Genomic DNA, 27,564 nt, shown 5'->3' with positions numbered 1-27,564 from the left:
ATTTAACTCTGAGAGGGTCCAAATGGAACTAAATGGACCCTGAGTTACAGACCTATAAGGCAGTGGCGTATACAGGAATTACGTTTTGGCCAGGCAAGATATGTTAATTGTCGTCTCCCCGCGCACAATCGTAGGTTTTCAAAGAGATATACCTGCCAGACCGAGTGGGATACAAAGGCATGCATTTACATTACAATGGGTGATTGAGGGTCGCGCTCTACCGCAACGGCCAATCAGCTGTCCATTTTAATAGTTCTCATGTCTTGTTTTTGTCCTCTTTTTTCTCATTGTATGGATTTTGGCCAGGCCAGAAATGGATTTGGACAGGCGGCCGCCTGCCCTCGCCTTATTGTAGATACGCCTCTGCTATAAGGGTCCATTATATTTGGTTCCTAACTATCATTTAGCCGGGGACCCCCTGGTGGAACTCCCTCAAGGACGGCCCTAGGGCTAGGGGTCCCCGGACCCCAACTTTGGAAACCACTGCTCTATTCCTCTCCTCCTCCTCCTCCTCCCAGTGCCTCAGAGCGTGACGTGTATGACCTCTCCTTGTTCAACAGTACTCCGCGGCAGAGAGCAGGAAGCTGTCTGAATGACAACAGCACCAACCATGGTGCTTCTACTGCTCACAAAGTTACCTGAGGCTCAATGTCCTGCTGTAAGTACTATACTGCACTATGTTCACGTTGTTTACCTGTGTTTGCATTATAACACAATGATACACATGCACTCACTCTCTACCCATCATTTCCAGCAGTTTATCAGCCACTGTAGTATAGTGGGGTGGTGAAACAGTCATTGCCTTAGCCCAAACATAGACTCTCGTAGAGGTTTTTTTCGATTCTGAGATAAGTCAGAATCTAAAAAAACCTCTACGAGAGTCTAAATGTTTGGGCTATCATTGCCTACTGTATTTATAGGTTTGTTTGGTACTATAGGCAGGGATGTTTTGGGGGTACCAAAAATAAAACAATGGAAATACCAAAGTACAGTGATTGATTGATTGAAGAATTTATTAACAGTTTGCAGAATTACAGTACATTTCAAGCACAAACTCAATACAAAGGCTGTTAACTGTGAGTGGACGACCCAATTAAGCATTACACTTGTTTCCAACAGGGTCCACCATGTTCAAATCATCAAAACATTTAGAGACGTACAAATAGACACTTCTATAGACAGAACAGGAATTCATCACAAAAGAATTCATCAAAAAGGAGGTAAAAAGGGAAAAGAAATATATACAGTGAGGGGAAAAAAGGGGGGGGCGGGGGGGGGGGGGATTCAGATTTTACGGGGGCCAGTTTCGAATTGCAGCCATCCGTAGGTGCCCTTTGAGAGCGGTTTTGAAGGAGTCAAGGGATTCGCATGTCTTAATGACAGTTGGTAGGGCGTTCCACATTTTGGTGGCATAGGAGCGAAAAGAATTTAGTCCCTTGTTTGTGCCGAATCTGGGTTGTACATGGTTCGTTGCACTCCCTCTGGTGTTGTGGGTGTGGACTTCGTTAACATTAAGGAAGTATCTAGACAGGTACATGGGTATCTTGGTGGTGTATCGAATCTTGTGGACCAGACCCATTGCAAGATGCTGTACTCTGTCGTCGACCCTAAGCCATTCCAGCCTGTCGAAGTGGGCAGGGGTGAGGTGGGTTCGGGGGGCTAGATCAAGTAGGAGCCTGACCAGTTTGTTTTGGGAAGTCTGGAGTCTGGTTTTAAGGGCCTTTGAGGTGCTGTGGTACCAGGAGGTGCATGCATAGTCAAAGAAACCCTGTACAAGGGCTCCTGTTAAGGTCTTCAAGGTGTTTTTGTTGACCAGTGAGGAGATCCTGTAGAGGAATCTTGTTCTATGGTTGACTTTTTTGATTACGTTGGTGGCCATTTTATCACCGGAAAGATTAGCCTCCAGGATGGAACCTAGGTAGGTAATTTCATCTTTACGTGTGATAACATTGTCACCCACTCTAACCAAGAAGCCATTTGCCTTGCTGAGATTACTAATAGAGCCAAAGAGAATGGATTCAGTTTTTCCCAGGTGTAAAGATAGTTTGTTATCAGCGAGCCAGGTGCAGATTCTACCGAGTTCAGAGCTGAGGGCATTTTCAACCTGCAGTTTGTCCCTGTCCGAGACCAGCAGTGCTGAGTCATCTGCGAACAGGAACAAGTTGCAGTCACAGGCTGAAGTCATGTCGTTTACATATATTAGGAACAGTAGAGGCCCTAGTATGCTTCCTTGTGGAACGCCACAGCTCACTGGGAGGGGGGGGGACAGTGTTCCGTTCACTTCCACCATCTGTTCTCTCCCCTCCAGGTAGGATTGCATCCAGCTCACTGATGTGCTATCGAAACCAATTGCTTTTAGCTTGTTAACCAGTATGGAGTGGTTCACGGTGTCAAAAGCCTTTTGGAGGTCCAGCATGACCATGCCGCAGTATTTGCCAGCGTCCACCTCTTGTTTGATGTGGTCGCTCAAATAGAGGAGGCATGTGTCAGTGGAGTGGGATGTTCTGAAGCCAGATTGGAACTCGTACAATAATTTATTAGTGGCAAGATACTTTTCAACCTGTTCATAGACTATTTTTTCCATCACTTTCGAGATGGAACTAAGAATAGAAATAGGGCGGTAGTTGCCGGGGTCTAATTTAGTCTGAGAGACCATGTTTCTACAGGTAAAACACTGCAGCTGCTCGTAAAATACATGACATGTAGCTCACTCTGGTCCATAGCCCTAATGCCCTTTGCTGCTGCCGTGTTGAAGGCATTAGAGCATTAGACTAGCTCTGGTCCATAGCCCTAATGCCCTTTGCTGCCGTGTTGAAGGCATTAGAGCTAGGGTTGCCACCTTTGAGATCTTGAAATAAGGGACACTCTTTACGCCTGCCACGGCCTTGCGGAAGACCGGCAATAAGTTGAAGCAATAAGTTGAAGCAATAAGTTGAAGTTTCCCTTCAATTTATTGTTTATGCTATCCACAACTTTTGAAGTAGAATTTTGTTTTCCAAATGAGCATAACAACATAAAGAGTTCTGATTGTGAATCCGAGTGGTTCTTTAAATGGGCACAATATTTAATGATATTGATTTATATTTATATTAGACTTTAAAACTCAACATTATTAAACAATCAACTATAATAGTCTACTGAAATAGCAGGCTAACCTATCCCCACATCAGCAGCCAAGATGTGGGCTACTGGGCAGGTATTAGAAATACTACTGACATGACATCTTGTAAAAACACGGATAAATAAGATGATAAATAATATAAGGTCCCATACCGAATCGATCTCAGGAGATGTTTGTCAAATGTCAAATGGATTTCGCCCTTACTGGATGTTTGGGTCATGAAGAACTGAAAATGAACTGAACATGAAGAACACGAAAAGATGAAATTTGGAGTCAAATCTTTCCAGTGATAAAATGGCCACCAACGTAATCAAAAAAGTCAACCAAAGAACAAGATTCCTATACAGGATCTCCTCACTGGTCAACAAAAACACCTTGAAGACCCTAACAGGAGCCCTCGTACAAGGTTTCTTCGACTATGCATGCACCTCCTGGACGGTACCATAGCACCTCAAAGGCCCTTAAAACAAGGCTCCAGACTTCCCAAAACAAACTGGTCAGGCTACTACTTGGCCTCACTCCCCAAACCCACCTCACCCCTGCCCACTTTGACAGGCTGGAATGGCTTAGGGTTGACGACAGTACCCATTGCATTTTGCAATGGGTCTGGTCCACAAGATTCGCTACACCACCAAGATAATGCATGTACCTGTCTAAATACTTCCTTAATGTCAACACCAGAGGGAGTGCAACAAACCATGTGCATCCCAGATTCGGCACAAACAAGGGTCTAAATTCATTCCGCTCCTATGCCACCAAAATGTGGAACGCCCTACCAACAGTCATTAAGACATGCAAATCCAGCTTGACTCCTTCAAAACTGCTCTCAAAGAGCACCTACGGATGGCTGCAATTCGAAACTGGCCCCTGTAAAAGATGAATCCCCCACCCACCCCTTTTCCCCCTCACTGTATATGTTTCTTTTCCCTTTTTACCTCTATGATTATTTGCTGTTGACTATAGTTGTGTATATTCGTACGTCTCTTAATGTTTTGATGAATTGAAAATGGTGGACCCTATTGTAAACAAGTGTAATGCTTTATGGTGTCGTCCACTCACAGTTAACAGTTTTTTGTATTGAGTTGTACTTGAAATGTACTGTAATTCTGCAAACTGTTAATAAATCAATCAATCAATCAATCAAACTGACACTACTGCAATGTTTGGTTCTTCTGTGATCTTATACAGTATATAAGTAATGTTAGTCCCCATGCGGCACAGAAAACATACACCAATATAGTTTAGGCCAGTGGTTCCCAAACTCTTTCATGTCAAGGACCCCCAAATTGACACTAATTAGCCCGCGGACCCCCATTAGAAAATATATGCCAGCGACCCCCATAAGAGAAGATTTTTACGCAGTGATTCTCAACCCATTTAATTTCATGTACCAGTTTGACATGCATTAGTATACGGACCCCCATTTAATGGCATTTCTATCTCTGGGACCCCCAATTCATATTGTAAAATCAATGTTAATTTAACTCTGAGGGTCCATTTGGTTCCATTTGTACACTCTCAGAGTTACAGATCCATAAGGGTCCATTTGGTTCCAAACTATCATTTAGCTGGGGATCCCCTGGAACTCCCTCAAGGACCCTTGGGGGTCCCCGGACCCCACTTTGGGAACTACTGGTTTAGGCTACTTTAGGTACTGTGTGCCTCCCGCTAGAACAATTGTGCTGACTTTAATATTTCCTGTGTTTTGTTTTGTTTTGTTTTGTTTTGTTCATTATTGTTAAATTCAGTGTTGACGTGTAGGGGCTATTTAGGAAAATAAGGAACAAACTGCGTTCCTTATTGGTTCAATAAGGGACGCATCATTTAATTCTCCAATAAGGGATGATTCTGTATTTTAAGGGACGGGTGGCAACCTTAATTAGAGCATTAGACTAGCTCTGTTCCATAGCCCTAATGCCCTTTGCTGCCGTGTTGAAGGCATTAGACTAGCTCTGGTCCATAGCCCTAATGCCCTTTGCTGCCGTGTTGAAGGCATTAGATTATTAGACTAGCTCTGGTCCATAGCCCTAATGCCCTTTGCTGCCGTGTTGAAGGCATTAGATTATTAGACTAGCTCTGGTCCATAGCCCTAATGCCCTTTGCTGCCGTGTTGAAGGCATTAGAGCATTAGACCAGCTCTGGTCCATAGCCCTAATGCCCTTTGCTGCCGTGTTGAAGGCATTAGAGCATTAGACCAGCTCTGGTCCATAGCCCTAATGCCCTTTGCTGCCGTGTTGAAGGCATTAGAGCATTAGACCAGCTCTGGTCCATAGCCCTAATGCCCTTTGCTGCCGTGTTGAAGGCATTAGAGCATTAGACCAGCTCTGGTCCATAGCCCTAAAGCCCTTTGCTGCCGTGTTGAAGGCATTAGAGCATTAGACCAGCTCTGGTCCATAGCCCTAATGCCCTTTGCTGCTGCCGTGTTGAAGGCATTAGAGCATTAGACCAGCTCTGGTCCATAGCCCTAATGCCCTTTGCTGCTGCCGTGTTGAAGGCATTAGATTATTAGACTAGCTCTGGTCCATAGCCCTAATGCCCTTTGCTGCCGTGTTGAAGGCATTAGAGCATTAGACCAGCTCTGGTCCATAGCCCTAATGCCCTTTGCTGCTGCCGTGTTGAAGGCATTAGATTATTAGACTAGCTCTGGTCCATAGCCCTAATGCCCTTTGCTGCTGTGTTGAAGGCATTAGATTATTAGACTAGCTCTGGTCCATAGCCCTAATGCCCTTTGCTGCTGTGTTGAAGGCATTAGATTATTAGACTAGCTCTGGTCCATAGCCCTAATGCCCTTTGCTGCTGCTGTGTTGAAGGCATTAGATTATTAGAGCATTAGAGCAGAGCTACATGAAATGGATATCACAAGAATGGCTTGTGAATGATATTACATTTCATATTTATACACACAGGAGGACACTAGCCATGGTCGCACCTGATAAGTAATTGCTGCAACATGGAGTCATTTATTGTCCTCTATAGATTCATCATTATCATCAGGTTCTGACTGAACGTGTTTTAGTCAAATATATCTCCACATTTCCACAAACTGCACATGGATTATTTCTGCACTGAATATTATGAAAACTTTCTTCTTGATTGATTGATTGAAATATTTAACAGTTTGCAGAATTACAGTACATTTCAAGCACAAACTCAATACAAAGGCTGTTAACTGTGAGTGGACGACCCAATTAAGCATTACACTTGTTTACAAGAGGGTCCACCATGTTCAATTCATCAAAACATTTAGAGACGTACAAATAGACACTTCTATATAGACAAAGAACAGAACAGGAATTCATCATAATGGAGGTAAAAAGGGGAAAAAAAACATATACAGTGAGGGAAAAAGGGGGGGGGGATTCAGATTTTACGGGGGCCAGTTTCGAATTGCAGCCATCCGTAGGTGCCCTTTGAGAGCGGTTTTGAAGGAGTCAAGGGATTCGCATGTCTTAATGACTGTTGGTAGGGCGTTCCACATTTTGGTGGCATAGGAGCGAAAAGAAGTTAGTCCCTTGTTTGTGCCGGACTTTGTCTTATGTTCCGTATTAAACCCAGCTTGAAATGTATTTAATATCATGGCCATTCTCTAGAAAAATGTGTATTTGTGATGCTGTAGAATGTTTATTCGTGTAATAATTATGTAATGGTAATGGAACAGTGTCAGTGTTTGATCACTATAGTGTCACACACTGTTCACCGTCTGTCTGTCTGTCTGTCACAAAGACAACTTACAACTCCAAACATAACAGTGATGTCGCATCGCATTGCAGTTCTTCACACAGCCCGCCAGAGGGAGCTGTTTACCAGCAGTAGAAGCTGCAGCAGTGCTGCAGACAGAGCTGTGTGAAGTGGTTCTCAAAAGTGCTGCAGAAAAATGACTTCATAATATATAGTATAAAAATCACACCCGTGTGAACTGAGTGGTGTAAGGTTTTATATAGCATGATCAGCTGTGGTCTGACGTAATGTCTGACGTAATGAAATAAGGTAAGGTATTATGTAGCCTGATCAGCTCTGATCTGACGTAATGAAATCACACCCGGATGTGTTTTCACAACTGGCTTTTTCTGTGCAGAGAAAATGACCACGGTTGCTACGGTCATCCAGTTCACCCGGGTGTGATTTAATTACGTCAGAAATTATTTTGAACATAGCAACCATGGTCATTTTTTTATGCACACAAAAGCCAGTTGTAGGAGTGGTTTACACCACTCAAAAAAATCAGTCACTGTTTGAAACACTTGTACTTTGGCTATTTTCCAACTATCTTTGAAATAAAATCGCACCCGTGTGAAATGCGGGGCCCTCTTATCATCATACCTCATCATGCATCATCTCATACTGGCCATTGGCCAATCAGAATGCCTGTTGCCTGTATTTGGTTAGCTGTTTTGCTAGTTTACATATGATGTAAATTTTCCCTGGAATGGCGTTTAGTGTTTTGATGTTTAATTTACGACATATTTAGCAGAATTCTGACATAATTTCTCCGTTCAATGGCAAAACTTGAGACGGGCGGGGACAACATTTAGTCAACATTTGACCGGAATTCTCTTACTGTAGTCAATGGTAATTCTTGAGACGTATGGGGACAAAAGCTGCTTATAGAAGGGGCTAGCCCCTTAAAAATCACACCTGTGTGAAGTGAGGGACGCTCTTTTCATCTATTGCTTCATTGTTAATGGCAATTTAATTTGTGTAGGACTGAAATCTACATATGACATAAATTCTCCATTCATTGTCAATAGGAATTGAATCTTTGTGTAGGACAAAAACACAGATTTGCTCAGACACACATGACGTAAATTCTCCATTGATTGTCAATGAGAATTTAATGTTTGTGTTAGGACAAAAATCTACACGATAGCTGCATATAGGAGGAGCTAAGCGCCCCTCAAAAATGTGAACGCATTTGAATATTTTTTAAACATTTTAACAGCAAATCTTGTATGCGGTCATTGGGGTGGGAGGGCAGGGGAGGGTCCCTGGCACAGAATTGTTTTCAGATGGTGATCTGTGACCAAACGTTGGGTCCTTGACACGGAAAGGTGCCACAGAGCCTGTGGCACCTTTTCCACAGAGACTGCCACAGAGACTGCTCTACCCTGAAGCAGTGTCGTGCTTTGTGCATAACCGATAGCACACAGCTTTGCCTTGTGTCAACACAGCTGCTGCTGTTCTTATCAAATAAGATATGTGCTGGCAGCACATTTACAATTCAGGCATTTAGCAGATGCTCTTAATCCAGAGCGACTTAGCGTAAGCAAGCAAAACACAAGGTAATACGTCACGTGCATAGAAATAGTTATCTAGGACAATAGGTGAACCAAGAGAACCAAGCATCAGTCTAACTAACAGTATTCTATCAAACATAAATAGTCTGTACATCGAAACTCTACATACAGTAGCTGAGTAGCATGCTTTCTAAATTACATTATAGCCTTTGCATAAGACTGCATCATGGCTGTCAAGGCCTTGGCCCTAGCATAGATATTAAAAAATCACACCCGTGTGAAGTGAGGGGCGCTCTTATCATCGTACATCATCCATTCATTGTCAATGGGAATTTAACCTTTGTGTAGGACAAAAATAGCCGATTTGCTCGTCTACATATGCCATGTAAAAACATAATTTGAACACTTTAAAGGTTCATTATTTATTCTGCATTTGAGCCACGGACCACCATTTTATGACATGTAGCCTCTCGGACCCAAAACGAAATAAGTTATTGTTGTCATTCGATTTTCGATTTTGTCCACAATTCTATGCTGTATTGATGTTGGTGCCATTACCAGAGATAAGAGGCAAACGTTGATCAAATTCACAATTCTTCTACATTCTCTAATTGTGTAGACTTCTTGTAAAATTAAGTAGTGCAGATGTTTAACAGTAAGGTAACTCTTGAGTTGAGACTGAGAGCATACAATGAAACCAAGTCCATTTTACGCTCTCAATAGTTACAAATCTATAAGGGTCCATTTGGTTACCAGCTATCATTGGTTGAAAACTACTGCATTATAGGGGGTGGATTCACACTATGGTCCCAGATGTGCACTCGGTACCACTTTTGGTAGTGTGAATGCTGCGTACCGCTCCCGGGAGCCGATCAGCCAACCGTTCCCGGGTCCGCATCGGGACCGATTTGAAGTGTACTCTGATACGGATCGCTGCAACGTGAAAGCATTGAATACAGTTGAAGGAAGTGTACTCGGATATGGATCACTGCAATGTGAATGCATTGAATACAGTTGAATGAAGTGTACTACTCGGGTTGCTGAAAGAATCAAGGCCAATGTGAATCATGGCCAGCGGGGATCAGGCAATCGTGTTCGATCAAATTAGGGATGTCCCGATCACGTTTTTTTGCTCCCGATCCGATAATTTGATTTAGACTATCTGCCGATACCGATTTTTCCCGATCCAATTTTTATATTTTTCTACACTTATGCCATATCACAATAGTACAATATCCAAAAATCACAGACAATATCCAGTCTAATATCATGATATGGATATAATGATGATTCTAGGGATGGTCCGATCACATTTCTTTGCCCCCGATCCGATTCCGATCATTTTGAAAATGATGTGATCGGATCGGGACAACCGTTGGTTCAAATCAATCAGACTCGGTGTGAAATCCCCCCCCATAGTATTTGTGCATGGGTCAATCACTGTGCTGTCCTCCTCCCTCCCCTGCAGCTGTGTCACGGCGTGGTGGACGGGCTGTGCGGGCGGGAGGGCCCTCGCCTGGCAGACTACGGCGCCACCTGGAGCCTGGAGGAGTGGCTGCAGCTGCTGGAGTCTCTGACGTCGTTCTTCCGCCTGGCCGTGGGGAACAGCAGCTCTGAGGAGGAGGTCAGGTTAAAATTATGGATTAAAAAAAAATTGCTTAAATAGCTGACCTACAACAGGGGTGGGCAACTTTGACAATGGAGAGGGCCACTATATTTCCACACTGCAATGTGGCCACATTGCATATTACTGTTGTAGCAAAAAATAGCTGATAACATTAATACTAGTAATTAGCTGAAATCAATAACATATCAATGTTCTGATATTAACCTGAGGGCCGCATTAAGTGATTGTGGGGGCCGCATGTGGCCCCGGGCCACCAATTGGCCACGTATGACCTACAATCTCACAATGCATCGCCAGGCCATGTGTTGTGAGCTTGTAGATCGGCTGTTTTAGCAATTCATTTTCACCAATTTTGGAAGGCAATTACAGGCAAACATCAAAACCCTGTTGGACGGTCACTGTTGCATGATTTTGTACCCAATTTGGTGAAAATCATATTTCTGCAACAAACAGTTTCTGCAACAAACACACTGACATTTGTAAGATTTGTGGCACCCACTATGGGTCTAAGAGAAATAGCTTTTGGCTCTGTGTGTGGTGTTTACAGTTTCCCATCAGAGGTGTAGAGGTGTTTGGCAACAGTATAGTGCAGGCATTTTGAGAAATTACCTCAAACAAATTGCAACAGAAACACTTTCAACTGTTTTTGTTTCATAAATATGTTAGTAACGACATATCAAAAGTCCCAACTAAGAAATCCCAGTGGAGGAACATGGCCGTCATCACAAATGTGATGAGGTCATCACATTTGGGCTATGGCCGTTTTTTCGTAGGGATAGACTGATTATCGGATATCGGAAATCGGTGCAAAAAAATAATATTTTGCCCGATATTTTGCCCCGTCTTTTTCCTCTCTATGCAACAAGGCATAAATTAGGCGTATGTGCTCCTCTCTGCAACTGGTGCTGTTGAATGGGAGTAGTCCACTGACATGATATATATAATATACTGTTATTGGTGCTGTTGAATGGGAGTAGTCCACTGACATGATATATATATAATATACTGTTATTGGTGCTGTTGAATGGGAGTAGTCCACTGACATGATATATATATAATATACTGTTATTGGTGCTGTTGAATGGGAGTAGTCCACTGACATGATATATATAATATACTGTTATTGGTGCTGTTGAATGGGAGTAGTCCACTGACATGATATATATATAATATATAATATACTGTTATTGGTGCCATGGTGGGACATTTGTGACCAGATTTCACTGAGAGCCTGCCATCACGGCACGCAACCTCCAGCTTTTCACCAGAGGAGATTTTTATTTATTTATTATTTATTTGTGGTTAATACCACAGGCAGACTCTTCAACTAGAGCATGTCTGAAATAAGTTGCTGAAATCGACATAATTATGAAATAAATGCTTAAACATGTAGCTAGGTGTAATGTTAGTGTAAACCTTTCAAGCCTGTTTTCTCAACTCGCTGTTTTCTGCAAGACATTACTCTATAAGCCATATCTCCAAAACTGGTGGGTCAAACTGAACAACCAATATGTCAAATTCAAAAAAATCCAATGGCAGTCCCTCAGTCAAATTTGGTCACATTTGTGCTTTACAACCTGGTGCTGCTGAATTGAAGAGACCAGCTTGATTAGCTTCTTATTATTTATTTTCATTATTATTTTTACAGGGAAAAATGTAAAGCTTTGGGGAACTGTTTTGTATGTCTTATTTATAATTCAGTTCATAAGAAATGCTATTAATTGCGAGCTAATTATAATGTTGCATTTGATATAACAACATTTGAGGGTGTATAGTATTTTGTAAATTATTTTTAAAATTTAATTTTTAACCTAGTCGATGAAGTAATGCTTGCAATGGATTCAGATGTCAGAATAATGAAACCCCCCTAGTTTGACACGTCACATGCTACATGCTAGTTGAAAGCGTTGAAACCTTTTTTTTGCCACAAATTGCCTGCACTAGTAGGCGGTGATCTAGCCTGCTTTCAGAAATGTGAAAGTTTAGTTTTGTTCCGAGTTAAGTGTACTCACAGTATTGTGCCGTATGGGACCACAGTTAGTCGCATGGAACCGGATCCAACGTTGAGGAAACGAAATCGGGTCCATCACATTTGGAACCGCTTTTATCACACTGTCAGAGCTGGCATGTGGATGTTTTCCTCCATAACTCTCCACCAGGGACCATCATAACTCGCTATCTTGCCTTATCCCTTATGCCTAATCTTATTAGGCATTTTTTGAAAATATATTTTAAAATAGTGATGATGATAATAATTGATTCACATTGATTGACGTGTTGTGAACTGTTAGATCGTTTATGTTTTTCAAAATAATAAAAAAGCCTAATATAAGAGTAGGCATAAGGCATAGAGTTCCAGACCTGTAAGGGTCCATTTTGATCTCCCTGAAGGCCAAATTTATATACACACGGAAAAATATATAGGATTCGTTAAGGAATCGCAATCGTTCAATCCAAACCCTAATCTTGGCGTAGAGTCGGGTGCGTGTGCGTGTGCGTGTGCGCGCTTGCGATGGCTTATTGTTGTGTGTTGCTGTGCTGTACTGTGTGTGTACTGTAGGTGCTGGCAGTGCTTGCAGATGTGTCCAGCGGCCACCGGGAGGCGTTGCTGGCCGTGCTGAGGGCCAGACAGGAGGAAATGTGTCAGGCTCTGCTGGACAGAACCAACAACATCTCCAGCACCACGCTGCAGGACTTTGACTGGCAGCTCAAGGTACTGTACATTGTTTCTGTGACTGGCAGCTCAAGGTAGGTAGTACCTCACATGTGCTCCCCGTGTCCCTTAGGGTAGGTAGTACCTCACATGTTCTCCCTGTGTCCCTTAGGGTAGGTAGTACCTCACATGTTCTCCCCGTGTCCCTTAGGGTAGGTAGTACCTCACATGTTCTCCCCGTGTCCCTTAGGGTAGGTAGTACCTCACATGTTCTCCCCGTGTCCCTTAGGGTAGGTAGTACCTCACATGTTCTCCCCGTGTCCCTTAGGGTAGGTAGTACCTCACATGTTCTCCCCGTGTCCCTTAGGGTAGGTAGTACCTCACATGTTCTCCCCGTGTCCCTTAGGGTAGGTAGTACCTCACATGTTCTCCCCGTGTCCCTTAGGGTAGGTAGTACCTCACATGTTCTCCCTGTGTCCATTAGGGTAGGTAGTACCTCACATGTTATCCCCGTGTCCCTTAGGGTTGGTAGTACCTCACATGTTCTCCCCGTGTCCCTTAGGGTAGGTAGTACCTCACATGTTCTCCCCGTGTCCCTTAGGGTTGGTAGTACCTCACATGTTCTCCCCGTGTCCCTTAGGGTAGGTAGTACCTCACATGTTCTCCCCGTGTCCCTTAGGGTAGGTAGTACCTCACATGTTCTCCCCGTGTCCCTTAGGGTAGGTAGTACCTCACATGTTCTCCCCGTGTCCCTTAGGGTAGGTAGTACCTCACATGTGCTCCCCGTGTCCCTTAGGGTAGGTAGTACCTCACATGTGCTCCCCGTGTCCCTTAGGGTAGGTAGTACCTCACATGTTCTCCCCGTGTCCCTTAGGGTACGTAGTACCTCACATGTTCTCCCCGTGTCCCTTAGGGTAGGTAGTACCTCACATGTTCTCCCCGTGTCCCTTAGGGTAGGTAGTACCTCACATGTTCTCCCCGTGTCCCTTAGGGTACGTAGTACCTCACATGTTCTCCCTGTGTCCATTAGGGTAGGTAGTACCTCACATGTTATCCCCGTGTCCCTTAGGGTTGGTAGTACCTCACATGTTCTCCCCGTGTCCCTTAGGGTAGGTAGTACCTCACATGTTCTCCCCGTGTCCCTTAGGGTAGGTAGTACCTCACATGTTCTCCCTGTGTCCATTAGGGTAGGTAGTACCTCACATGTTCTCCCTGTGTCCATTAGGGTAGGTAGTACCTCACATGTTATCCCCGTGTCCCTTAGGGTTGGTAGTACCTCACATGTTATCCCCGTGTCCCTTAGGGTTGGTAGTACCTCACATGTTATCCCCGTGTCCCTTAGGGTTGGTAGTACCTCACATGTTCTCCCCGTGTCCCTTAGGGTAGGTAGTACCTCACATGTTCTCCCCGTGTCCCTTAGGGTTGGTAGTACCTCACATGTTCTCCCCGTGTCCCTTAGGGTAGGTAGTACCTCACATGTTCTCCCCGTGTCCCTTAGGGTAGGTAGTACCTCACATGTTCTCCCCGTATCCCTTAGGGTAGGTAGTACCTCACATGTTCTCCCCGTGTCCCTTAGGGTAGGTAGTACCTCACATGTTCTCCCCGTGTCCCTTAGGGTAGGTAGTACCTCACATGTTCTCCCCGTGTCCCTTAGGGTAGGTAGTACCCTCACATGTGCTCCCCGTGTCCCTTAGGGTAGGTAGTACCTCACATGTTCTCCCCGTGTCCCTTAGGGTAGGTAGTACCTCACATGTTCTCCCCGTGTCCCTTAGGGTAGGTAGTACCCTCACATGTGCTCCCCGTGTCCCTTAGGGTAGGTAGTACCTCACATGTTCTCCCCGTGTCCCTTAGGGTAGGTAGTACCTCACATGTTCTCCCCGTGTCCCTTAGGGTAGGTAGTACCCTCACATGTGCTCCCGGGGTTCTCAACGTTTTTGGCTGGGGACCCACAGAAATGCTTTGGCTATGTCTCACATATCATGCAGTAATCCTGGTCTCTGAAACTGCCTCCCCCTGGCCAGCCGGGGCGCCTGATGGAGGGGAAAGGAACTGGTTGGAATAACGTGTTCCTTCCACGCGCTATGTCTAGCCGGGAACCCCCTCCCCCCTGTCAGGTGAAGAGAAGCGGTTTGGACTCCTCATGCATTGAAGGAAGCATGAGGTCAGGCCATTGCTCTCCTCAAGTTGGCAGAGGGAGTTGTTTTGAATTATTATCAAATTCAATTATTTCTTTCCCTCCCCACTCATTTCATGAAGAAATGAAAGAACAATCTAAGAGATTAGAAAACGAATGTTAAGAAGTAGTGAAAATAGCCGATATACAAGCTCACAACCCGACGCGAAGCAATGTGTTGTGAGCTTGTAGATCTACTATTTTCGCTACTTTGGGTCTCGAGCTAAAAAGTTTGGGAACCACTGCTGTACACTGTGTACAGTATACCCAGTGGTGGAGAAAATACTCCCATGTTTTTACTTAAAGGACCACTTCGCCACTTTTCAACATATCTTCATATTGGTCCTCACTAATGTTCATGATAAAATAGCACCATCATTTTCTACTCCGTCTGTGTCTCATAGGAGGGCTGTAGGCAGTTCAGAACCCTGTCCACCAGTGACATCATCAATGGAAAATCCAAGCTAATAGAAACTGCAGACTTTCTATTCCTGAAAAGTTGCAATGCGAAAATGGAAGCCATCGTTCCCACGATAATAACAATCGAAATGTTTTTGTAAAAAAACAAAAAAGAATCTGCCAACGATGATGTCACTGGTTTCTGAACTGCCCTCCTATGAGACACAGACTGAGTAGAAAAAAATGGTGGTGGTATTTTATCATCAACATTAGTGAGGACCAATTATATGAAGATATGTTTCAATAATTTTCAATAAAAGTATCAATTCTGCAGTGTAGAAATACTCTGTTACAAGTAAAAGTCTGGAATTCAAAGTTTACTTGAGTTAAAGTAAATCGAATCAAAATGTACCGGTACTTAAAGTAACACAGGTAGAAAGTAACTCTGTCCCGTTTCACAACTGAAACTTTTTTGTTTTTGAGAGCTTAAACATTTCGTATAATGTTTTCTAATGTATGGACTTTCCTTTTCTTTTATTTCTTCATGAAATTACTGGATTATTTTTAAATTCATGAATTCTTGCAATAGTAATAATAATAACTTAAAACAAAATGTAGGAAACAAAATAATAAATCAAGGGACCCATAACAATGTGTCTGCGACCCAGGAATGTGTCCTGACCCCAGTGTTTGGGAACGGGCGGGTTAGACTGTCCTCTAAGCACCCTAACCCTAACCCTAACCCTAACCCTAACCCAGGAATGTGTCCTGACCCCAGTGTTTGGGAACGGGCGGGTTAGACTGTCCTCTAAGGAATGTGTCCTGACCCCAGTGTTTGGGAACGGGCGGGTTAGACTGTCCTCTAAGGAATGTGTCCTGACCCAAGTGTTTGGGAACGGGCGGGTTAGACTGTCCTCTAAGGAATGTGTCCTGACCCCAGTGTTTGGGAACGGGCAGGTTAGACTGTCCTCTAAGCACCCTAACAAAGGCTACGGCGCTAGTTCATTCAAATGCAACCGTAAGATGAATCACCTGTAAGCCTATTTCATTTGACGGTTAAATTGTCTTCTTGATTTTATTGTCTGTTTTTAATTCCCATTAGCCCCACGGACAGCCTGCGTCTCCTTCTCCTCCTCCTACAGACATATAATGTTACCTACTGCGCTCACTTTAAAGCACAGAATTATATTAGATATTATTAGATTTATGGCGCCCAGGCTGGCCTGTACATCAGAAGGTCCATTATTCTTTTCGACATTTGAGCCACGGACCACCATTATTTGATGAGATGAGATTGAGGCGTCTGTGGCTCAGGAGTTAGAGCAGGTCGTCCAATGATCCGTGGGTCGGCGGGTCGAATCCTGGACTCCTGTCTACGAGTGTCGAAGTGTCCTTGGGCAAGACACTGCACTGAACCCCACATTGCATCCAGTGGTTGCCACCGTTGGTGTGTGAATGTGGGAAGTGAGTGAGTGGTGCCACTGGCGTTGACTGTTCGCCGCTTCACCTCCCAATGTATGTATGAATGAATGGACCATTGTAAAGCACTTTGACTAAGCACTCACAGTGCTATAAAAATGCAATCCATTATTATTATTAGATCTAGCCTCTCAGACCCAAAACTAAAGAAAGATTTTGTCCACAATTCCTTGCTGTATTGATGTGGTACCATATGAGAGATAACAGGCAAGACAATTCTTCTACATTCTATAATTGTGTAGACTAAATTAGGCAATGCAGATGTTTAACAATAATGTAACTCTTGAGAGTGTAAAATGATGGTTTAATTTTACACTTTCTCTTCGATACATGGTTGACATGTACATACTGTACATGGACCATATTGGTTCATTATGGCGATACGATACGATTCAATGATTTAAAATCGATGCAGTAACTATTTAGCAAAGACATTCAATCTGTGTGAAACATGTGGAAAGTGCAGGTTTTTTAAGGGAAAATATACAGTATGAATATAGATATGAATATGACTCTGACACCACCCTGTCTGTCTGACACCATCCTGTCTGTCTTGCAAAACGTTACCTCTGCTTGCAATCAAAAACCGACCGAATTTTCAGGGTGTCAATTTCAGCATTATCTCTCATGTTTCCACATTGCAGAGGACATCGCTGAGAGACTCATCATTATTGAGGTTAAAAAATATATACTAATAAGAATGATAAATTATTAAGCGTCTTTCTGCACTGCGGATGTGAGGAGAGTGGTGAGATATTTATACATGCACATAGCATAAGACTATTAACACTTCCCTCCCCATTCACGAGTTAGACGAGTTAATTCACCCTTTGTCAGCCTTCTGATTGGTCCCTGACTGACTAACCAGCAGGCTGTCAGCCTTCTGATTGGTCCCTGACTGACTAACCAGCAGGCGCTTTCTGCCTTGTTCTGCCCTCGTTCCGCCTTGTTTATGTTGAATTTGCTAAAACATAATTTTTTGAAAAAACTAAAAACCAACATGATATGCCCTTCAGTCACCATGCAGCACCTGTGATGTTCCTTTTTACCGACACCAATTTTAAAATAACAATTGAGTTCACAGAATATCAATATGAAGCAACTGAAAAACATGTTATTTCAATGGTAGTGGATGGAGTGGAGGATTTTTGTCCAACCACGAAACGGGAACCGGTGCAAAGAGGGGCACAACCACGGGCGGGACTTGACAAAGGGTGAATTGATGTAGAAAAGCTTCCCTCCCAATAACGAGTTACACAAGTTACGTTTTCATTGTTTCATTCGCGTTTTTAATACGTTTTAAGACTTGCAGAGTTTCCATCGGACAGAGTGGGATAGGCGACGCGTTTTGATGACGTCACACTGGCATGCAAAGGGTTCTGGGAAATTGAGGCCCAATGCATTGCAATGGCGGCGGTGCTGCACAGCGAGCACGTTCCTTCTCCGCTTCTTAGTTGTTGTGATCGCCACTTTGGAATAACTTAAATTGGGTTGTATGAGGGGGAGGGGCGCATTCGCTGCGCCCCTCCCCCTCACACAACACAATGTTGTGTCAAACCATGTGACCTCCATTGGAAATGCATTGGGCGGCCATGACACAACACAACATGCATCCAACGAGCACAGAACATTGCATTAACCGTGTGAGTGCACCCTAAGGCTGAGCTCACACCTTTCATGCAATTCTCGTGCTCGTTGGATGCTCGTTGGATGCATGTTGTGTTGTGTCATGGCCGCCCAATGTATTTCCAATGGAGGTCACATGGTTTGACCCAACATTGTGTTGTGTGAGGGGGAGGGGTGCAGTCGTGCGCCCCTCCCCCTCACACAACACAATGTTGGGTCAAACCATGTGACCTCCATTGGAAATGCATTGGGCCGCTGGGCGGCCATGACACAACACCCAACGAGCACAGAGAATTGCATGAAAGGTGTGAGCTCAGCCTAAGTACATTTTGAATTCCTGACTTTTACTTGTAACAGAGTATTTCTACATTGCAGTAATGATACTTTTACTTAAGTAAAACATTTGAGTACTTTTCCCACCACTGCACATTGGTAGGACTCTTTTTGATAAAGAGACAGTCATGGCGGAAAGACTAACTGTTTGATAAAGAGACAGTCATGGCGGAAAGACTAACTGTTTTCTTTTTGATAAAGAGACAGTCATGGCGGAAAGACTAACTGTTTGATAAAGAGACAGTCATGGCGGAAAGACTAACTGTTTGATAAAGAGACAGTCATGGCGGAAAGACTAACTGTTTGATAAAGAGACAGTCATGGCGGAAAGACTAACTGTTTGATAAAGAGACAGTCATGGCGGAAAGACTAACTGTTTGATAAAGAGACAGTCATGGCGGAAAGACTAACTGTTTTCTTTTTGATAAAGAGACAGTCATGGCGGAAAGACTAACTGTTTGATAAAGAGACAGTCATGGCGGAAAGACTAACTGTTTGATAAAGAGACAGTCATGGCGGAAAGACTAACTGTTTGATAAAGAGACAGTCATGGCGGAAAGACTAACTGTTTGATAAAGAGACAGTCATGGCGGAAAGACTAACTGTTTGATAAAGAGACAGTCATGGCGGAAAGACTTTCATTTTTATCCAAAATGAGTTAATAGCACTGGCAGACTCTTCACATATAGAGCATGTCTGAAATAAATGTCAGAGCTGAAATCGACATGTAAATATGAAATAAATGCTTAAACATGTAGCCCTAGGTGTAATGTTAACAGTCCACAGAAGCGAACCTTTCAAGCCTGTTTTCTGCAAGACATTACTCTATAGAGCGTCGCAGTCCCGCCTCCTACCCTGGACCAGGAAATGAAACCCAATGCATTATTCTCATAGACATTTCTTAAAGTATTTATTTAAAGACGGTTACGCCGCGGACAAAGCCAACTCGAGTCGTGACAACTCATGACAACACAAACAATATTTTGGACCAAACAAATAATTACAAAGAAGAAAAACAACAAAAAAAGTGTTGTAACCTGCCGTTTTTTCTTCTTTCTAATTATTTGTTTGGTCCAAAATATTGTTTGTGTTGTGGGTAGGAGGCGGGACTGCGACGCTCTATAAGCCATATCTCCAAAACTGGTGGGTCAAACTGAACAACCAATATGTCAATTTGAAGCTATGATTCCCTGCTTTCATATTTCAGTTGCGAGCCCTTGCTTTTGTTCATGATATCTGTTAGTTTAACAGTTTGGCTCAGCCAGGATGTGCGCTGTTTTATCTTATTCCCTGCTTTCATATGACATGAAAAAATGATAAAAAATCAATGACTTAGCCTCGGTCAGAAACGGTCACATATGATAGTGGCAGATATGTGGTGCATGAGGTCATTAGACACGAGGTGCAACCCCTCAGGGTCTCCCTCAAGGACACCACAACCTCTTCTAGGGGTCTAACAAGCTTGCGTTGTCTGTCAGCTTGTAGATGTGCTATTTTTATTTGTTGTTGTTTTGTTTGTTTCTTGAAAACATGTGAAATAAGTTTGAAACATTATAGCAAAGTCTTGTATGGGGGTCCCTGCCACAAAAAAGTCTTCAGGTGGGGGTCTACGGTGAAATAAAAAATGTTAATTTTGGGGGTTCTTGACATGCAAATGTTTGAGAACCACTGCTTTATCTCTCTCTGGGCCCTAGTAATCCATATAGTTTAGCTATATAACTGTTGCTATGCAGGACAGTTTTGTCACCTCATAGGTGTCAGTGTTATTTTGCATGGCTGTGTTGTTGAACACATACAGTATAACAGGAAAGTTACACGACTAACCCGCTCAGGTGATGGCAATAATAATTAATGACCGCATGAAAACTCCTGTCGGGCGGTCGTTAAAGTTGATGTTGGATACTGTTTCTCCCTCTGTCATTTCCTCGTATTTCTAGTTTATTTAAATAATGTCATGCACATTTGTCCAGTGCATCCGTCCTGGTTGACTAGATTTAGAAGACATTTTGATGCTCTTGCTACTGAAATGATCGATTATTTATATGGAGAAATCCCGTTATTTAACATGCATCTCAATGGGGGAGAAGGAGAGCTTGCCCTGTCTCCTTGCTGCTAACGTGCCTATTGGACAAGGACGGGTTGGGGAGGGACTTAGCGAAGGGCTAATTACAGCATAAGATGTGGAAATAAGACGTGCTCAATCGGGCCATCTGTTGTCCCCCCCCCCCCCTCTCCCACCTCTCTCTGTGTGTGTGTGTCTCTCTCTCTCTCTTCAATTCAAAGGGCTTTATTGGCATCAGAAAACACGTTTTACATTGCCAAAGCAAAAGTGGAACAAAACAAGACATGTGTAAACAGAGCTGTGTTACACTGAAGAAAAAAAAGCTTACAAGATCTGTGTCTGTCTGTCTCTCTCTCTGTGTCTGTCTCTCTGTGTCTCTGTCTCTCTCTCTGTGTCTCTGTGTCTCTGTCTCTCTGTGTCTCTGTGTCTCTGTCTCTCTCTCTGTGTCTGTCTCTCTCTGTGTCTCTGTCTCTCTCTCTGTGTCTCTGTCTCTCTCTCTGTCTCTCTCTCTCTCTGTGTCTCTGTCTCTCTCTCAGTTAGCGCTGTCCAGTGATAAGATCCAGTCCTTGCAGACACCTCTGTTGAGTCTCAGTTTGGACGTGAGGGAGAACGGAGTCCTCCGGCCCGTTGTCATGGAGATGAGCAGAGACGAGCTCAACAGCCTCGTCAGCTCACTGGAGGCTGCCAACAAGGTACCTGTCTGTCTGTCTGTCTGTCTGTCTGTCTGTCTCATTGTCCCTCTCTCTCTCTCTCTCTCTCTCTCTCTCTCTCTCTCTCTCTCTCTCTCTCTATCTTTCTATCTGTCTATTTTTCTCTGTCTCTCTCACTTTCTCTATGTCTCTCTCTCTTTGTCAATTCAAAGGAGCTTCATTGGCATGAGAAAACATAGATTTACATTGCCAAAGCAATCTCTGTCTGTCTCCTCCCTGTGTGTGTGTTGTGTACAACACAGGGAGCGTGTCATTGGCAGTCTCTACCCAGCGTAGCAGGAAGAAAATGCTGAGTCGTGTGCTCTGCCCTCTGGTGACTCATTGTGTTAAGAGCATCCGCTGTGTTTATCCTTGTATGTCACCCAAGTAACACACATTCACACTCGCACGCCACACACGCGCACACACCTCAAAACACCGTTGGTGGTGCAAGGGTCCAAGGAACCCTCAGGGTACATTGAGGGGTAAAAATGGTGCATTTATATAGCGCCTTTATCCGAGGTGCTTTACAGTGTGCCATTACATTCACCCATTGCACGCACGCACACAAGCACACACACACGCACACACTGGTGGCGGAGGAAACCATGCAATTAGGGGTTCAGATTCTTGCTCAAGGACACTTCGTCACGAACTAGGGGGGGTTTGGGGCTTTATTGGAAAGGGTAAAAGGCACAAAAAGAAAACCCTGCTTCTGGACGGTTCAATGAACCAACATGAGCAGATTGTGTTGTGTAATGATTGTCTAATCCTAACCGAAACGGCACAGCCATTTTATGGTGTGGATGATTGGCAGATGGGGATCCAGAATTCAAGCCAAGCTTGATGTGAAGATCCATTCAGAAGCCAAGCATCTGAACGGACTCCCCGTGGAAACCCAGATTGTCGCATAATAATAATGCGACAATTACATAATATGTAATTGGCTGCCGACCCCCATCTGAAAATATGTTGTTTCAGGGACCCCCCAGAAGCAAATATTTGAGTTAAAACGTTTGCTGTGAAAGAGTATATATTCAAAGATTTGCACACATTTTCACGATTTTTCTAAAAATAGCTTAAGTTTAAAATAATGGTTAAAACACCAAAAGGGAGGGGGCACGGTGGCACAGTCGGTAGTGATGTCGCCTCACAGCTAGAAGGTCCTGGGTTCGATTCCCGCTGGGGACTCTGTGGGCGCTGGGGGCGTGTTCCCTCCTCCGCGTCATCAGTGCCCGCATACCCGAGGCGGGGTTGGCGAAAGGGCTCTTCTGTGTTCTCCCCGTGTCCCCTAGGGTAGGTACCCTCACAAAAAACATGCAGTAATCCTGGTCTCTAAACTACCTCCCCCTGGCCAGCCGGGGCGCCTGATGGAGGGGAAAGGAACTGGTCGGAAATAACGTGTTCCTTCCATGCACTACGTCCGGCCAGGGAAACTCTCCCCTGTCAGGTGACAAGAAGCAGCTTGGACTCCTCGTGCATAAAGGAAGCATGAGGTCAGTCCACTGCCCCCCAGGTTGGCACTGGGTGAAAAAGTGGGTTACAAAATCGCGGGATAAAAATTAAAAAAAGAAGAAAAAAACGGGGTTCCTGTCCTGAATGGTTTAAGTGTTTAATTGGTTATATTTATATAATATATCATTTCCAGGGAGAACAGAGCATAACGGAACATAATGGAACACCGGTTTCAGGTTTCACATCGTATTGGTCTGCATCCGTTGTTCCTCCGGTCGGAGAAGGCACAGCCTGCCTGGAGTGCCTTCAGTTTCACACTGGTGCACAAGACAGTAACTTACATGTACTTACAGAACAATAAGGCTATCACATCAAATGACACTGATCACCCCCTGTATCGCTTCTTTAACCTCATGCCATCTGGACAAAGATACAGAACCTTAACCATGGAAAAAGGTCCGTTTAGTATGCGTTTTGTTCCCTCAGCCATCGCAGCATTAAAAGGATCCCTGGCTAATAATGTTTTAAGGCATATTTGTCTTATTAGGCAGGGATCCTTTTAAACAAACTGCCCCTCCGATAGGATGGTTCTGTACGGGGGGGGGGGGGGGGGACCTGCTCTCCTCCTGCTGAAATCATCAGCAGCTTGTTCTGTTGTTAATCTGAGAAAAGTGTCCTCTCCGTCCTGAACTGGAATGTAGCATTTTCTGAGGCTCTGAGGCTGAACCGGGCCGTCATCAGCGCAATGAGCGCATCTGCATTAAATCATTCTTAAATCATTGAAGGACCAAGCACTTATTTGACTTCTTTTTCACAAAGTGCCTCCAGGCCAAAGACGTTTTTAACTTATTTTTTAAAGGGGCTTAAATTGATAACATTATAATCATGATTCAAGACAAATCTTACAACTCTCGTTCTAAGAAAATAGAACAAATCTATGGTGGCCTGGGAACCAGCTCAGTGGCCTTGTGGTTAGAGTGTATGCCCTGAGACTGGGAGGTCGGGGTTCGACCCCCGGCCGGTTCATACCAAAGACTCTAAAAATGGGACCCAGTGCCTCCCTGCTTGACACTCGGCATCAAGGGTTGGATTGGGGGTAAGTCCCTGCAACATACTAGCGTCATGTCCAGGGGGTGTACTTATACATCAAGCTGCCTCACTCTACAGAAACAGGAGATAGGCTCCTGCACTATGCCAGGGGTTCTCAACGTTTTTGGCCGGGGACCCCCGGAGATGCTTTGGCAGTGTCTCGGGACCCCCACCCCGCCCCCTCCCGACCCCCAATATAAATTGACTGCTACAATAACCTTAATAATAGAGACAATACACCATAAATAAACACTGAAACCAGATAATCATTGGGGAAGGTGTACTGTATATGTGTACTATATGTAAACTCTTCATTTCCATTTGCCAGCCATTCAGTTGCAAAAAAATAAAAAATATATATATATAATTTGGGGACCCCCCAAAAATAATTTGGCGACCCCCAGAGGGGTCGCGACCCACGGGTTGAGAACCCCTGCACTATGCTTACTACTATGGTGGCCTGTGCTGAACTATTGCTACTTCAATTTAGCGGTGGATGAGTTAATTGAGAGCGGTGCCGTACAGGCGTGGAAAGTGTGCGCACACAGAATTATAGCAGATCTACAAGCTCACAACGTGTCGCAGGCAACGCGTTGTGAGCTTGTAGAGCGGCTATTTTGGGTGTGTGGTACTGCCGCCGTGCAACGAAGTCGAAGTATATACGTACTGTATATACACAATTGAAACTAAAATGAGCACATGACATTCATTTAGAGCAGAGAACTGCACTGCTGCAGTGCGCACACAAACCAAACGAGTGGTTTGGTGTGAACCGGTCCGAGGCAGATGGTATATGTCATGTCGCGTATCTATGTGTATAAGTTTTATATGTTCATTAAAATAATTTGTTACGACTAGCGCAGGAACGAGGGACCGTCACACCTCTCTCTCTCTCTCTCTGTCAGTCCGTTGTCATTTCACAATTTTCGATCACACTTTCTGACTGACGGGCACTGCTAGGCAATCAGCAAAATGCGATGATGCAATACTTAATATTTAATGACAGCAAAGCAAGCAACTGCTCATTTGACTTGATAACCAGTCATTTGGGCTGCAGGGCAGACTGGTTGGGTCATTTCCTAGTGTTTTAAGTCTGGGTAGAAATGTAAAAGAAAAATAAAGGTGCCTTTTCGAATTCCAGCCCCTGCCCTTCAAATTCCCTTTGCACGTCCTTGCCCCATCCCCTCTCTCTCTCCAAAGCAAATTAAATTGAATGGACTGGACTTGCTGGGTGTTAAAAAGCCGGTCGTTTTTTTTGTTTTTGCAGTTGATTAATATATTGTTTTGTAGGCTGGCTCCCATGACGGGACGGGACGGGCGGGTTATGAAAAAAAGCCGGCCCGCGCATCGCTATTGCCTATTACCACTGACATAAAACTGTAGAATTGGCCTCAATGGGTTAACCCATTTAGACCTGAGGACGCATGTGTGTCATATTATAGCTTTAAACCCATTTTGGGCGGGAACCCCTTTTGGTGTTTTAACTAAGCATTATGTTATACTTTAGCTATTGAAAAATAGCAGATCTACAAGCTCATAGCGCGCCACCGAGTGGCGCGCTATGAACTTGTAGGTCTGCTATTTTTGAAAAATTGTAAAAATGCGGCACAAATCTTTGAATATATATTCTTTCAGAGCGAACGTTTTTTTTATTTCGACGTCAGGCCTCAATGGGTTAAGGAACCAAGAAGGCTCTCAGAATGATCATCACATGTGTTCTCATGTCTTCTCAGGTGGTGTTGCAGTTGAAATGAGACACATGTGTTTTCATGTCTTCTCAGGTGGTGTTGCAGTTGAAATGAGACACATGTGTTTTCATGTCTTCTCAGGTGGTGTTGCAGTTGAAATGAGACACATGTGTTTTCATGTCTTCTCAGGTGGTGTTGCAGTTGAAATGAGACACATGTTTTCATGTCTTCTCAGGTGGTGTTGCAGTTGAAATGAGACACATGTGTTTTCATGTCTTCTCAGGTGGTGTTGCAGTTGAAATGAGACACATGTGTTTTCATGTCTTCTCAGGTGGTGTTGCAGTTGAAATGAGACACATGTGTTCTCATGTCTTCTCAGGTGGTGTTGCAGTTGAAATGAGACACATGTGTTTTCATGTCTTCTCAGGTGGTGTTGCAGTTGAAATGAGACACATGTGTTTTCATGTCTTCTCAGGTGGTGTTGCAGTTGAAATGAGACGACCACCATGGACCACGGCAGTGGTTCTCAACCTGTGGGTCGAGACCCCCGGGGGGTCCCCCAGATAACAGTAAAGTGACAATGGAATGACTTATAAGACATTTTTAATACAAAAAGAAAGACACAAAGAAAAGAGAGACCATTAGTGGATCAAACGTAAACAACAAACTATTATAAAAACTGGTCAAACATTGGCCAAATTGTCAAATAATATGAGAAAGAGGCACAAATTGTGAAAATAGCAGATCTACAAGCTCACAATGCCACGCAAACGAGGCGTTGTGAGCTATTTTCACAATATTTATCTGTGGAACAGAGTCAAACTAAATGTAATGCCTCGACTCCTACAATTCCAAGTGCATGCCAGGTTGGGGGTCCCCAGTTCAAATGTGATTGTTTTGGGGGTCCCCAGTTCAAATATGATTGTTTTGGGGGGTCAACAGTTCAAATATGATTGTTTGGAGGGTCCCCAGTTCAAATATGATTGTTTGGAGGGTCCCCAGTTCAAATGTGATTGTTTTGGGGGTCCCCAGTTCAAATATGATTGTTTTGGGGGGTCAACAGTTCAAATATGATTGTTTGGAGGGTCCCCAGTTCAAATATGATTGTTTTGGGGGGTCCCCAGTTCAAATATGATTGTTTGGAGGGTCCCCAGTTCAAATATGATTGTTTTGGGGGGTCCCCAGTTCAAATATGATTGTTTGGAGGGTCCCCAGTTCAAATGTGATTTGTTTTGGGAGGTCGCGGCTTGAAAAGGTTGAGAACCGCTCGACTACGGGGCCAGAAGACATCAGAAGAGGGACTGGCTGTTAAAACACACCACTGTAAAACACATCGTGGCTTTGAGGTCAGAAACCTTGTAATAGAAGGTATGCGCATGCATAAAGTTAATGGCAAATCGAGTGGCAAAGTGAGTTTAACATTGTTTAACATCGTTTAATGCAATCAGATAGGACTTTTCCGTTTGGATGTATGGGCTGTCAAGGCCACAAAGTATTTTTTGCCACTCGGTAGGCGTTCATGCATAACTTCCGGGTATGATGATGATGTCACGCGCATACCCTCTATGTCCATATTTCAAAGGTTTTGTGTTTTGTTTTGTATTGTTGTTTTTTTCCCCATGACTGAATGTCCACCTGGCAGAGACAGTATCTATCCATTTACCCTGTAGTACACCTCGATGGTAATTAACTGCTTTTTGCCCAAAGCTGCCTTGCAGTGGAAGCGCTCCATTTGACAGACACTGCGAGGCAAAGTCACATGCTGCAGTTTGATGACACAACCGCAACGATGCCTTCTGTAAGAAAACGGTGTTGATTTCACGTGCGTCTGTATTCAGTGACTCTCAACTGCATTCCATGTTATGTTCTTAAGTTCAAATTTGACATTGTGAGTTGTGAATGCATTGTATTGTATAATAAAACATGTTGAAATGAG

At 43.9% G+C, this 27,564-nt stretch overlaps 1 protein-coding gene across 4 annotated transcripts; it reads left to right on the top strand.

The window, feature by feature from the left end:
• Positions 1-527: 527 nt before the first annotated feature.
• commd8 (COMM domain containing 8) lies at positions 528-27,564 on the top strand. 4 transcript variants are annotated; one of them, XM_079527595.1, is made up of 6 exons: positions 528-658; positions 9,824-9,979; positions 12,543-12,695; positions 21,244-21,399; positions 25,960-25,983; positions 26,100-27,564. In XM_079527595.1, the coding sequence occupies exons 1-5, from the start codon at positions 593-595 to the stop codon at positions 25,978-25,980; spliced, it is 552 nt and encodes a 183-aa protein (XP_079383721.1). In that variant the 5' UTR covers positions 528-592; the 3' UTR covers positions 25,981-25,983; positions 26,100-27,564. The 4 variants fall into 4 exon arrangements, with proteins under 4 accessions (XP_079383721.1, XP_079383720.1, XP_079383718.1 ...); XM_079527594.1 differs by lacking the exon at positions 25,960-25,983 and adding an exon at positions 25,818-25,841; XM_079527592.1 differs by lacking the exon at positions 25,960-25,983 and having other exon boundaries at positions 26,104-27,564.

This window comes from Electrona antarctica, assembly GCF_951216825.1.
Source record: "Electrona antarctica genome assembly, chromosome: 18".
NCBI lineage: Eukaryota > Metazoa > Chordata > Actinopteri > Myctophiformes > Myctophidae > Electrona > Electrona antarctica.
This window is presented reverse-complemented; position numbering and strand designations above follow the sequence as displayed.